This window comes from Artemia franciscana, chromosome 11, assembly GCF_032884065.1.
Source record: "Artemia franciscana chromosome 11, ASM3288406v1, whole genome shotgun sequence".
NCBI lineage: Eukaryota > Metazoa > Arthropoda > Branchiopoda > Anostraca > Artemiidae > Artemia > Artemia franciscana.
This window is the reverse complement of record NC_088873.1, coordinates 4,439,607-4,454,070: the sequence shown is the minus strand read 5'-3', so window position 1 is coordinate 4,454,070 and position 14,464 is coordinate 4,439,607. Positions and strand designations below refer to the sequence as shown.

The window sequence follows — 14,464 nt, the reverse complement described above, 5'->3', positions numbered from 1 at the left end:
GAAGGTGAAAGTCAAGTATTATCAGAAACTTTGTTAATACTAATGTTTACAAGGAAATATTGGGGCTTATTTTTGGCATAATTTATAGTTCTTATTTACGAACTGTCAAGAAGATATTTTTAAGAAAAAGGTGATCAGGGACGTGTGTTTATTTAAAAACTTGCGCTTTAGTGGAAACACAAAAGTGACCCATGAAAATAGGAGTTGAAAATCTTCAAGGATCCTGCAGAAAATGAAAGTCTAGTTTATGAGGCTCTCAATAGTCTTTCACCGGGCGTGAAATAAATAAATTAACTGTACGCCTTTAATACTTTAAAAAATCTAAGCAGGGGAAATGTCTTGAGTCAGCTTATTTGAAATAGTTTTCGGATATATTTGCATAAACTGTGAAGGAATAATTTTCGTTTTAAGTTTCAACTTCACTTTTTACTTTCATCAGAAGAACTTTGTTTTATCGAATGAATTATTTCACAAGTACAGGCAAGACCTTTAGTGGTGGCAATTACTTTCAGCTTGGAATTTTTGGAATTCCAAGAAACATTCTTGGAAGTTTCTGCCATATAATTGGTGCCTTAAGATCAAACCCAGCCAAGTTTTTTCTTATGTTAAGTTCAGTTGTCTTATGGACACGGTCAGATTGGCTTCTGAACGGTTAAAATAGCCTTTTATCATAATAAGCTTATTTTCTGAATCTTCCAGGTTGCTTTTAAAAGTAAATAAAGGTTCATGACACTCATAAACACATACATACAGATTAAAACAAAGGAACAGAGACCAGATTCACACTAGCTGGTGTCTTTTTATCTGATTGGTCAATTACAACAGTAATGTCGATTCTAAGAGTTCTGGCTAGCAATTCAAAGCGCAATGTTTTCAAAATCCGATCTCTACTCTTTTTCTATCTCTATCGATATACTAAATATAAGGGTACTTACTTGTATCACAAAATTTCGACTGAAATTTCCAATGTGAAACCCTGCTCCGTATAATTTGATGACGACTGTAACTTTTCGGTTAAATCTGAAAAATAGAGTAAAAGCAAGACAAAATATGATAGCATTTTTTTAAATCAGAGATTTAACTTTTTAAGGAAATACGGATTATCATTAAGAAAAAGATACAAGGGACTGCTGTTTAATTGACATATTTCCTTTTTCTTGCATTGGCTTGTTTAAAGCAATTGACATCAAAAATAAAATTAAACGTTATAAATAAAATAATAATCAAAAAAATAAATATTTTTTTGCACTTCGGAGTTCCATTCATACCCGACAACGCGGATTTCAAAGACTTTACTGTAAATATTGTTTTAAAATTATTACTTTTATTAAGTCCCATTTTTGTCAGTGCTACCATGTAGAACCAAAAAATAAATACGTGAAACCAATTTGTAAAATTTGACAACACTTTTTGTCAGTACTAAATTCAAACACTAACAATCTGCTGATTCCTAAAGACAATAGCACCTTCTAAGGAAATTTACATCTTTTTAATGAGAATAAATTATTTCTATTATCAATCATATACTAAGTAAATTTGCAAAGACGGAGAAGGAAAAAAAAACAAAAAATCCCGCTTACAACAGTAGAGACAAAAGAAAAGAGTTAATTCCGGCAAAACTGAAGAACAAAACTTAGTGCGCCATTAGTGGAGTACTAAAGCGCTTTACATAGTATGGCACGGATCTAATCAGTTTGTGGTAACGAACTGTAGTAAGGAGCGACCCGGCTCAATAGTAACCAAAACTCTAAAAAATGGAATTTTGATACAAATAGCTACATCAAAAGAATCGCATTTTAATGCTGATTTTAAATATATAAGTTTCATCAAGTTTAGTCTTACCCATCAAAAGTTACGAGCCTGAGAACACTTGCGTTATTTTAGAGAATAGGGGAAAACACCCCCTAAAAGTCATAGAATCTTAACAAAAACTACACCATCAGATTCAGCGTATCAGAGAAACTTACTGTTGAAATTTCAAGCTCCTATCTACAAAAATGTGAAATTTTGTATTTTTTTGCCAGAAGGCAGATCACGGATGTGTGTTTATTTGTTTGTTTGTTGTTTTTTTTTTCCCAGGGGTGATCGTATCGACCCAGTTGTCCTAGAATGTTGCAAGAGGGCTCATTCTAACGGATATTAAAAGTTCTAGTGCCCTTTTTAAGTGACAAAAAAATTGGAGGGCACCTAGACCCCCTCCTACGCTAATTATTTTCCCAAAGTCAACGGATCAAAATTCTGAGATAGCCATTTTATTCAGCGAAGTCGAAAAACCTTATAACTATGTTTTTAGGGGTGACTTATTCCCCCACAGTCCCCGTGGGAGGGGCTTTAAGTTACAAACTTTGACCAGTGCTTACATATAGTAATGGTTATTGGGAAGTGTACAGACGTTTTCAGGAGGATTTTTGGTTGGAGGGGTGAGTTGAGAAGAGGGGAATATGCTGGGGGAACTTTCCATCGAGGAATTTGTCATGGGGGAAGAAAATTTCCATGAAGGGAGCGCAGGATTTACTAGCATTATTAAAAAAAAAAATGAAAAAATAAATATGAAAAAGTTTTTTCAGCCCTGGAAGTAAGGAGCAGCATTAAAACTTGAAAACGAACATAAATTATTACCCATATGAGGGGCTCACCTCCTCCTTATACCTCGCTCTTACGCTAAAGTATTTTTAGTAATGTCAATTATTTATTCTACGGCTTTTGTGATTCAGAGGTCATTCTTAATGAATTGGGACAACATTTAAGATTTAATGTAAAGAGAGATGTACTGACGAGGGGGCGAACCCTCTCATATATGTGACAAAAATATGAGAATAAAAAGTTCTTTACGTAAGCTAATTTGTAAGTTACGTATATCTTTTACTAATAAAAAGATTCGTAAAAATTTAAAAGTTCTAGTTGCCTTTTTAATTAACCAAAAAATTGGAGGGCAACTAGGCTTCCTCCCCCGCTCTTTTTTTCTCAAAATCCTTCTATCAATATTATGAGAAAGCCATTTGGCCAAAAAAAATATGAAAATTTCGTTTTAATTATTCCTTTGCGAAGAGCCAAAATCAAAACATGCATTGATTCAAAAACTTTCAGAAATTAAATAAAAAAAACAAGTTTTTTCAACTGAAAGTAAGGAGCGACATTGAAACTTGAAACGAACAGAAATTACTTCGTATATGAAAGGGGCTACTTCCTCATCAACGCCCCGCTCTTTACGCTAAAGTTTTTTACTGTTTTAAAAAGAAGAGTTGAGAGAAAGAGTCTAACTTTAGCGTAAAGAGCGGGGCGTTGATGAGGAAGCAGCCCCTTTCATATACGAAGTAATTTCTGTTCGTTTTAAGTTTTAATGTCACTCCTTACTTTCTTTTGAAAAAACTTGCTTTTTTTAATTTAATATGCACTTGAATCGATTAATCCTATCGGTAACCACTCCAAAGGGGTTCACTATTTACTATTTTTCTTAGATACGCATTCTCTTCATCCACGGAGGGAGATTTAAAAGCTATTTTCTACATCTGAAGAACATTAAACAGATTGTACTTCTATCTTTTTAAATCAGAATAATCTAGAAAGGAGGAACCACCAGAACATGTGGCATACAAAAGCGCAAAGAAGTCTTGCTAGGACAAGACGATTGTACAGGCGTTACAACAAACCAGCATAACGTACCCCAAAGGGGTAGTGACCCCAAACCTGTCCAAACATTTATTTTAGTAAAAAAGACAGGTTTTTTGGTGTTGTTATCCTTGGGACTTTTAGGACTGTTTACTAGCCAAGCATTTCCCCAAGTTTTGAAAAGTTACTCACTTGAGGCGACACGCATATCTGAGTGAACCAAAGAACATTCTCCCGAGTTTTCAAAATAATTATCTACAATTTTTTGGGAATGGTTCGGTGCACCGAGTTAAAACTTCCAGAGAGTATTTGGGGAGCCAAGTAAGCCTCTAACTTTGAATCGAGGGGAGGAGGACAGTTACTTCTCCTTTAGGGTTTATTATTTGAGGAAATCATTGGAGAATGTACTTAATGTACTTAAAAAAAACGGTACGCATGGAGTAATTTACTTTGGCTTACCCGATATCTAAGGGCTTGGGGAGAGAGGATAGAAAATCGAAGGAAATGCGAGAAATTTTAGAATAATATAGAAACCATACGAAATATACGGAGACCACCAAAAACCCGAGAATTAAGGGTGGGTAGGAGCTCAAAGGCATCCCCCTTCGTATGCAAGATCGAGTAATACCTTCTTTTATTTTTTTTTTTTTAACGATAAGAAGTACGGAGAATTTCTTGTTTTCTATATGGTTAAGCTCCTTGTATAGACTACGGGTTATGTTCCATCTTCTAAATAGCATCAACTTTATTGTCCCTAATAGGTTGGTAATGGCTCTGAGAGGAATAATGACAATTGTTAACTTGACAAGATAGTCACAGGACTATAACTATGAGTTAATTCCTTCAAAAATATTGCAGTGAACATTATTAAAACCCATGCAGATAAGAAGCTGTGAAAACGAACTTGATGACTTTCGCAGGGTTGTCAAATATAAAGGTAAGGGTGACAAGAAACGACACAGGAAAATGGGGCGGCATAAGACATGTCTCTTCCACGTAAACAAAGGAGACCTGCACATTCCATGTGCATAGACTAGAAATTTGTGCACGTGGTGAGTGATAGAACGGCTCCAATTAGTAGGCTCTAATATTTTATCACTCAATATGTTTATGGAACAATGGATTGGAGTCTAATTAGAGTGGTGATGACGGGGAAGCTAAAATTTGAGGAATTCTAGTTCTGTAGGATTATTAGATTATATTAGCTGTTTTAATATTATATTACATATTCATTAAATTGCTATTGTAGTATATGTTTATATATTGCTAGTAAAACAACCGAACGTAGCTGGGAAATCTTTATAATGGTTTATAGCGTCAAACCATAAACCATGGTTTATGGTATAAATGGTTTATGGTTATAAGGGGTTTATGGTTAAAAGTGGTTAATGGTATACTTTTCCTATTAAACATTCAATTATTCTGTGCGTCCTGATTCAGCCCAAGAATCAAGCCCCACTTTGCTGGGCTGGATGCTCAGGCCTTCCTTGCGGTGAACAATAAAACTAGCACACCCCTTCTCTTAATTCACTTGCCAGAGAGGTACACGCGCTAGAATTTAGCCTAATCTGAACATTCCAAGCAAGAAATTTTCCAGGTAGAATTTTTAGGGGGGATTTTGCATGAGGTAAATTTTCTGGGAGGGAAAAAGTGCTAAGGTTCAGACTAATCTGAAATGATGGAGTAGTATGTGTAATTTACAGACAACTAAATAGTTTACTCAGGTTGAAAGTTCTGTTTCACCAATTATTTGTTGTATATATTTGAAAAGGATTGATATAAAGGAAGAAAAAATTGCAAAAACTAGGAATATCTAAAACAGTAAACATAATTAATTGTCGCAGATAGACACGCGGAATGTTTTCTTAAACATAAACAACTATTGTACAACCACTCCTCTAAGACTCACATGACGACAGTTTCATTTGGAATTACTGAAAAATAAATAAATAACTCGATTCAAAGTTGAACTTTTTCACGTTTGAAAAAAAAAGGGTTTACAAGGGAAAACTACTGATAAAAATTTAGTAAATTGTTGGACCATTAGTAAGCCTACTAACTTGATTAAAAAATACAAACTGATAGAAAAAACACTCCTGGAAATTGAATAGTATGTTATCTTTTAATTTTATAATGAAAATATAAAACACATATTAAATATTTTCAATTTTTAGTAAATTTCGTATAGCTCTTTGGCACTATTAAATAAAAAAAAAACAAGTTCTTTTAACTGAAAGTAAGGAGCGACATTAAAACTTAAAACGAACAGAAATTACTTCGTATATGAAAGGGGCTGCTTCCTCCTCAACGCCCCGCTCTTTACGCTAAAGTTTGACTCTTTTTCTCAACTCTTCTTTTTAAAACAGTAAAACTTTAGCGTAAAGGGCAGGGCGTTGATGAGGAAGCAGCCCCTTTCATATACGAAGTAATTTCTGTTTGTTTTAAGTTTTAATGTCGCTCCTTACTTTCAGTTAAAAAACTAGTTTTTTTTATTTAATTTCTGAACGTTTTTGAATAAATGCATATTTTGATTTTGGCTCTCCGCAGAGGAATAATTAAAACAAAATTTGCATATTTATTTTTTTTGGCTAAATGACTTTCTCATAGTTTTTATCAAATTATTTTTATAAAAAAAATGAGCGGAGGAGGAAGCCTAGTTGCCCTCCAATTTTTTGGTTACTTAAAAAGGCAACTAGAACTTTTAATATTTTACGAATGTTTTAATTAGCAAAAGATATACGTATCTTATAAATTAGCTTACATAACGAACTTTGGTATTCTCATATTTTTATTACATATATGAGGGGTCACCCCCTCGTCAGTACCTCGCTCTTTACACCAAAGCTTAAATTTTGTCCCAATTCCTTAAGAATGACCCCTGAATCACAAAAGCCGCAGAAAAAATAGTCGAAATTACTAAAAATACTTTAGCGTAAAGAGCAAGGTATTAGGAGGAGGTGACCCCCTCATATGGGTAATAATTTCTTTTCGTTTTAAGTTTTAATGCTGCTCCTTACTTAAAGTGGAAAAAAATTTAAATATTTATTTTTTCATTATTTTTTTTTTAAATAATGCTAGAAAATCCCGCGCTCCCTTCATGGAAATTTTCTTCCCCCATGACAAATTCCTTGATGGATACTCCCCCAACATATCCCCTCTTCTCAACCCCTCGCTCCAACCAAAAAATCCCCCTGAAAACGTCTGTACACTTCCCAATAACCATTACTATATGTAAGTACTGGTCAAAGTTTGTAACTTGTAGCCCCTCCCACGGGGACTTTGGGGGATTAAGTGGTCCTCAAAGACATAGTTACAAGGTTTTTCGACTACGCTGAATAAAATGGCTGTCTTAGAATTTTCATCTGTTGACTTTGGGAGGGGGCCAAGGTGCCCACTAATTTTTTTGGTCACTTAAAAAGGGCACTAGAACTTTTCATTTCCGTTAGAATGAGCCCTCTCGCAACATTCTAGGACCACTGGGTCGATACGATCATCCCTGGGAAAAAAAACAAACAAACAAATAAACCCTCATCCGTGATCTGCCTTCTGGTAAAAAAATACAAAATTCAACATTTCTATAGATAGATGCTTGAAACTTCTACAATAGAGTTCTCTGATACGCTGAATCTGATGGTGTGATTTTCGTTAAGATTCTATGACTTTTAGGGGGTATTTCCCCCTTTTTTTCTAAAATAAGGCAAATTTTCTCAGGCTCATAACTTTTGATTGGGTAAGACTAAACTTGATGAAACTTATATATTTGAAATCAGCATCAAAATGCGATTCTTTTGATGTAGCTATTGGTATCACATTCCATTTTAGAGTTTTGGTTACTATTGAGCTGGGTCGCTCCTTACTACAGTTCGAACTGTTCGAACTATTGAGCTGGGTCGCTCCTTACTACAGTTTGAACAGCACGAACTGTTTGATACCTGGGGGCAGGCAAAGGACGGGGGCAATACAACGCTTATTTGTAGTAATTTATATTTGTTTTAAGTGTGGCTTTGCCTCTCATTTAAGTAATATTTGTTTTAAGTTTATATTTATTTAAGGTTTATAAGCTCTAGAATAATTGATAATTTGTTAACTTTTGCTCATTTTATGTTTAGTAGTATTCTATCCTTGGCACTATTTTTTTGTTCTAAAATGTAACGGTAACTAATAGTAGACCCGTGGCAGTACGTGATATTGGTCATGGTAGGAGTATTCGAAGCAGGATAGCCTTGAACAATTTTTGTTAGATTTATATTCTATTTTAATATCAGATTTGCAATTGATAACCTCAAAAATCTTTAAGCACTCAAATCAAACACTGTTGCACTTTAAAATATTAGCAGATTTCCAAAAAACAAGTACACAAATAAAACTACTAAAATAAGCTTGTCCATCAACTCTATGTAAAAATATTGATATAATATACCCGCTCGTAAGAAAAAGAAGAAGAAAAAAAAATAGTTATGCAGCCATAACCTTAGTCAGCTTTACCAGCCGTTTTCTGGGTCCAGAATCCAACCGTTCTTGGTAATGAGCTGTAAGTAAGGAGCGATGCAGCTCAATACCAACCGAAACTCTGAGAAAGAGAGTATTGATAACAATAAATACATCAAAAGAGTCGAACTGTGAGGCTTATTCAAAATTTATAAAATTAATCAAGTTTAATGTTACCCATCAAAAGTTGCAAACCAGAGAGAATTTGCCCATTTTTCGAAAAATGGGGAAAACACCCCTAAGACAACTAGCGATCTTAATGCAAATCACACCATTGGATACACCATATCAGAGCGCCCTATCATAGAGGGTTTACTCCTACATAAAAAAATATGTGTGAATTCTGCTTTTTTGCCAGAAGTAAGATCACGGATGCGTGTTCATTATTTTCTTTTCCAGAGAGGATTGTATTGAACCAGTGATCCTAGAGAATGAGAAGAGGGATCGTTCGATTAGAAATCAAAAGTTCTAGTGCCCTTTTTAGGTAACTAAAAATATTGGAGCACAGCTAGCCCCCTCCCATGCCCCTTTTTCCCCAAGGTCACTTGATCAAAATTTCGAGATAGCCATTTTGTTCAACATAGTCTAAAGATATAATAACTATATCTTTGACGATGACTTGACCCCCTACAGTCTCCACGGGAATGGCTGCAAGCTATGCACTTCGTCCATTTTTATGGCACTTGGTATTAACCAAGTGACATATAGCAATCGCCAATTCTGTCGGTGTGTCAGTCCGTCTGTCGGTCTTTCGGTCCCGGTTTTGCTACTTTAGGCACTTCCAGGTAAACTAGGACGATGAAATTCGGCAGGCGTATCAGGGACATGACCAGCTTAAATTAAAAATAGGAGCGGGAGATGGGATCTTAATGAAATTTGCATTTGGAATGATATTGTGTCTCACAGCTCTTATTTTAAATCCCGACCGGATCTGATGACATTGGGGTGAGCTAGAGGGGGGACACCTAAAATCTTGGAAAACACTTAGAGTGGAGGGATCGGGATGAAACTTGATGGGAAAAATAAGCACAAGTCCCAGATACATGATTGACATAATCGGAACGGATCCAATCTCTTTGGGGTAGTTGGGGGGGGGGGGAGCAATTCTAAAAAATTAGGAAAAATGAGGTATTTTTAACTTACGAACGGGTGATCGAATCTCAATAAAATTTAATTTTTAGAAGGATATCGTGTCTTATAGCTCTTATTTTAAAGCTTGACCGGATCTGGTGACATTGGGGGGGGGGTGGGAGGGGGAAACCTAAAACTTGGAAAACACTTAGAGCGGAGGGATCGGGATGAAACTTGGTCGGAAAAATAAAAACAAGTCCTAGATACATGATTGACATAAACGGAACGGATCCGGTCTCTTTGGGGTAGTTGGGGGGGGGGGGTATTTCTGAAAAATTAGAAAAATGAGGTATTTTTAACTTACGAAGGAGTGATCGGATCTCAATGAAATTTGATATTTAGAAGGATATCGTGGCTCAGAGCTCTTATTTAAAACCTGACCGGATCTGGTGAAATTGGGGGGAGTTGGGAGGGAGAAACCTAAAACTTGGAAAACGCTTAGAGTGGAGGGATCGGGATGAAACTTGGTGGGAAAAATAAGCACAAGTAATGGATACATGATTGACATAAACGGAACGGATTCGCTCTCTTTGGGGTAGTTGGGGGAGGGGTTAATTCTGAAAAATTAGAAAAAATGAGGTATTTTTAACTTACGAACGGGTGATCGGATCTCAATGAAATTTGATATTTAGAAGGATATCGTGTCTCAAAGCAATTATTTTCAATCCCGACCGGAACTGGTGATATTGGGGGAAGTTTGCGGTGGGGGAACCTAAAATCTTGGAAAACGCTTAAATTGGAGGGATCGGGATGAAACTTGGTGGGGAAAATAATCAGAAGTCTTAAATACATGATTTACATAATTGGAACGGATCCGCTCTATTGGGGGGGGGGGGGTTCATTCTGAAAAATAAGTGATCTTACGAAACTTACGAAAGAGTGATCGGATCTTCATGAAACTTCATATTTAGAAGGACCTCGTAACTCAGATCTCTTATTTTAAATCTCAACCGGATCAAGCGTAATTGGGGGGGGGGTTGGGGGGGACCAGAAATCTTAGAAAATACTTAAAGCGGTGAGATCAGGATGAAACTGGATGAGAAGAATAAAAACCTGTCTAAGATACGTGACTGACATAACCAGACCGGATCTGCTCTCTTTGGTGGAATTGGGGGGGGGGGGTAATTTTGAAAATTGAGGTATTTGTAACTTACGAAAGGGTGACCAGATCTTAATGAAATTTGATATTTAGAAGGATCTTGTGCTTTAAAGTTCTAATTTTAAATTCCGACCAGATCCTGTGAAATTGGGGGGAGATGGAGGGGGAAACCGGAATTTTTGGAAAACGTGAAAATTGGGGTATTTTTATCTTACGAATAGATGATCGGATCTTAATGAAATTTGATTTTTAGAAGGAATTCATGTCTCAGAGCTCTTATTTCAAATCCTGACCAGATCTTTTGACATTGGGGGGAGTTGGAGAGGGGAATCCTGGAAAAACACTTGGAGTGGAGGAAACGGGATGAAGCTTGGTGGATAGCATAAACTAATGTTCTTGATACGTGATTGACAGAATCGTACTGGATTCGTTCTCTTTGGGGGAGTTGGGGGGAGGGATTCAGTGGTTTGGCGAGTTTGGTGCTTCCGGACATGCTAGGACGATGAAAATTGGTAGGCGTGTCAGGGAGCTGCACAATTTGACTTGATAAAGTCTTTTTCCCAGATTCGACCATCTGGGGGGCTAAAGGGAGAGGAAAAATTAGAAAAAATTAGGTATTTATAACTTACGAGTGGGTGATCGGATCTTAATGAATTTTGATATTTAGAAGGACATCGTGACTCATAGCTCTTATTTTAAATCCTGACCGGCATTAAACCTCTTATTTTGCTTTTTGAATCAATCTATTGATTTATAGAATTTCGTTAGAGCTCATACCATATGATCTCTTGGCTCTTAGCTCTTCTCGCCTCGTCACAAGTGCCATATGAGCTCTTAGCTCTTGTTACATACAGTATTCCGTATTGGAAAGTAAACGGATGTTTTTCGGGAGGGAGATTTATTGTGGGGGACGTTTCACGAAAGGATATTAACAAGGAGAAATTTTTCGTGGGAGTTGAGAATTTTCCATGGAGGGGAAGTCGGATCCCCAACACTATTAGAATACGATCAGAAATCTAATAAAAAAATAAGTTTTTTTCAACTAAAAGCAATGGGCAAAATTAAAACTTAAAATGAACAGAAATTATTATGCATACAAAAGGTTTGTTCTCTCCTCAATGCATCGCTTTTTACGCGACAGGTTTTTTCTAACTTTTAAAAAAGCTTATTATTATAGTTGAACGGCCCTTTTATTTCAGGAGTCGTTCTTAAATAATTGGAACAAGAAGTCAAACTTTAGTGTAAAGACCGGGATATTCAAGAGGGGGCAACACCCTCATATACTTAATAGTTTTTCTTCATTTTAAGTTTTAATGTTGCTTCTTACTTTCAGTTGAAAAATCTTGTTTTTTATTCATTCGTGAACCATAACCCTGAGCTACTTTCATTAGCCTCAGATTTTTAACCAAGAGCCACAAACAATTTTTTAAGCACCAGCTAGGGTGAAAATCAGGCACTATTCCAAAAATGTATATTTAATGTATTTGGATCTGAAAATTCTTCATGAGAAAAATAGCCATAGATTCCCTTTTTCCGTTTTTTTAGGAAACGACCCCCAAATAAAACTGTTAGAAAGGCCATGGTAACCAGCTTTATTTCAAATTATTTATAGAGTGCAGAATTTTGAATAGAAAAAAATCAGCTATCCAGGGATAACCCGGGTCAAATTTATCAGTGGTTTTCCTAATCCACAACGATTATGTACTTCGCTATTACAATATTAACCTCACTTTTGTAGCCAGCAGCCCCTAAATCTCTAATAACAAGCTCTAGTGAAAATCAAATACTATTTGTCAAATAAATATTTAATCCGTTCAGATTTAGGAGTTCTGTAGAAAAATACCAGCCACAGCTTCTGCTTCCCCAACTTTTTAAAACCAAACCTAAATAAAACTATTAAAATTCACCCGCCACAGCTTCTGCTTCCCCAATGTTTCAAAATCAAAACCCAAATAAAACTATTAAAATTCACCTGGTCACCAACTCTATTTCAAACTATTTATAAAATGTACACCCTCGCAGAAAAACAAAATTAGTTATCCAGCGATGACCTAGGTCAGCTTTACCAGCCGTTTTCTGGATCCGGGACCGTAAATCATAACCACGTTCTATCTTCATTAATAATTAGAAGACTCAGACTCATAGCCTGAAATATATTGGCACCGTAGATAAAGTAACACTTTTGAATATTCTGGAATTTTGCCTAATAACTCTTTAAGAGAGAAATTATGTCTTTTGAACCATATAATATCCAACCGATAGATAAATCTTCAAACAAACTGCCTTGAGGTAGAAGAATGGAAGGAAGAAATATTTCACTTCTGTTGCAATATGTCACAAAGGCTGGAAACACATTAGAAATTAGATTCTCTAATTAGTTCCTATGTCAAAGTGACAATCTCCACTCTAAAAAATCTTAAAGAAAATTAATAGAAATAGATCTGTTCCAAATCAATTTTGTCAACCACCGGGTAATAAAGAAGCTGCTATTATAGTGACTGTTCCATTACCCGGTTAATAGAACGAATGGCATCCGGGTAATTAATGACAATGATATGAATAGCATAGTGGCCGTACTATTGATGTTGTTATCAAAGTTTCTCAAATGACCATGGGGTCATTATATATTTATATATATATATATATATATATATATATATATATATATATATATATATATATATATATATATATATATATATATATATATATATATATATATATATATATATATGAGTTTACTTCAACAAACCAGTGGAGCGAGGTTTGACTTGCGTAAAAATAAAAAGAATTAAAACAATTATGTAATCCCAAAATGTTATAAATATATATAACATTTTTTTTATTGTTTGGTAAATGACGACTTATACTTATTGACGACATGACTGCCTGTCCATGGATTATTCTTTATGGTGGATTGTGTATGGCTATCCTGTTTGACCTATGTGGTTGTATGGATGAGTAGGGTTAAGGCCTCATTCAAGTGCTGGTCTATATTAACCACTAATTTAGGAAAACAGTTTTCCCTCTCCTTCTATCTCCTTTCTTTTTTTTGTGTTTGTGCTGTTACATTGATGATTTCTCTTTTCATTATATATATATATATATATATATATATATATATATATATATATATATATATATATATATATATATATATATATATATTTGTATATTTACAAACGATCCTATCACTTTGATTTTACCAATAACAAATAATTGGTTAAAAAAATTGCTGCTGGTGCAGGAGTGGAGCCTAAGATCCACCACCAATAACTCACAGGAGCTCTCAACTTTGAACCCCTATGCATATCTGGTGATCTTAACATAGCTTTTGGTTGTAGACTTTACCGCTTCATATAAGTCAAATAACTTAAAATACTAATCAAAAATAGAATTTTTTATACAATAAAGAAATTATCATTCAGAGACAGACAAAACAACCTCTAGCACTTTACATTCAGTAAGATTGACAGTGGCGTCAATGAACGAGAATTTAGGGCAAGGGGACAAGATTTATTTTCAATACCTAGGGGGGAGGTGCAAATCTGCTGTATTTTTTATTTTATCTAAAAAATACAAAAAAAATTGAATGAAAATATACAAAAATACGGCATTTTTCATAACCTAGAAAGGATAAATAGAGGGAATATGTCCCCAGCCTATCCTCCAACTGACACTGCTGACTGATTCAAGAGTATCTACATACTTAGGCGGAAACGAAGCAGTGTTTCCAAAATACGTGTTTACTGTGTTAAGTGATGTTTTTGCTTACATATATGCAAGTCTGCAGAGCCTAAAAAAGCTATCAAAATTCTCCATATGAGTCAATTAACAATTAGACTTTACTAATACCGAGACTTAACTAGTACTAATTTGAATGATTCTTTATAAAATTTTCTGATCGACTGAAAAATACTATTAGAAAATATAATTGGCTCAAACTAGCGCCAACTAAATCTCAGTATTATTAAAATGGTTTTTATGGCCTTGTCGCAGACTTCAGAAGGATTGCCATCACTGGCGTAATGTATAAGGTAGATTCAGTCCAACAGTTCATACATTCAGCCGCCTTTACAAGGTTATTTACTAAATCCAATAAGTCTAAAATCACTTGGAATCTTTAAGGTGTATTAG

At 35.1% G+C, this 14,464-nt stretch overlaps 1 protein-coding gene across 1 annotated transcript in view; it reads right to left on the bottom strand.

The window, feature by feature from the left end:
• The window catches only part of LOC136032705 (cadherin-like and PC-esterase domain-containing protein 1), a 277,185-nt gene that overhangs the window by 18,975 nt on the left and 243,746 nt on the right, over positions 1-14,464 (bottom strand). Inside the window, exon 12 of the mRNA XM_065713010.1 lies at positions 936-1,020. Coding sequence (XP_065569082.1) covers positions 936-1,020 — 85 coding nt within the window. The remainder of the gene's footprint in view (positions 1-935; positions 1,021-14,464) is intronic.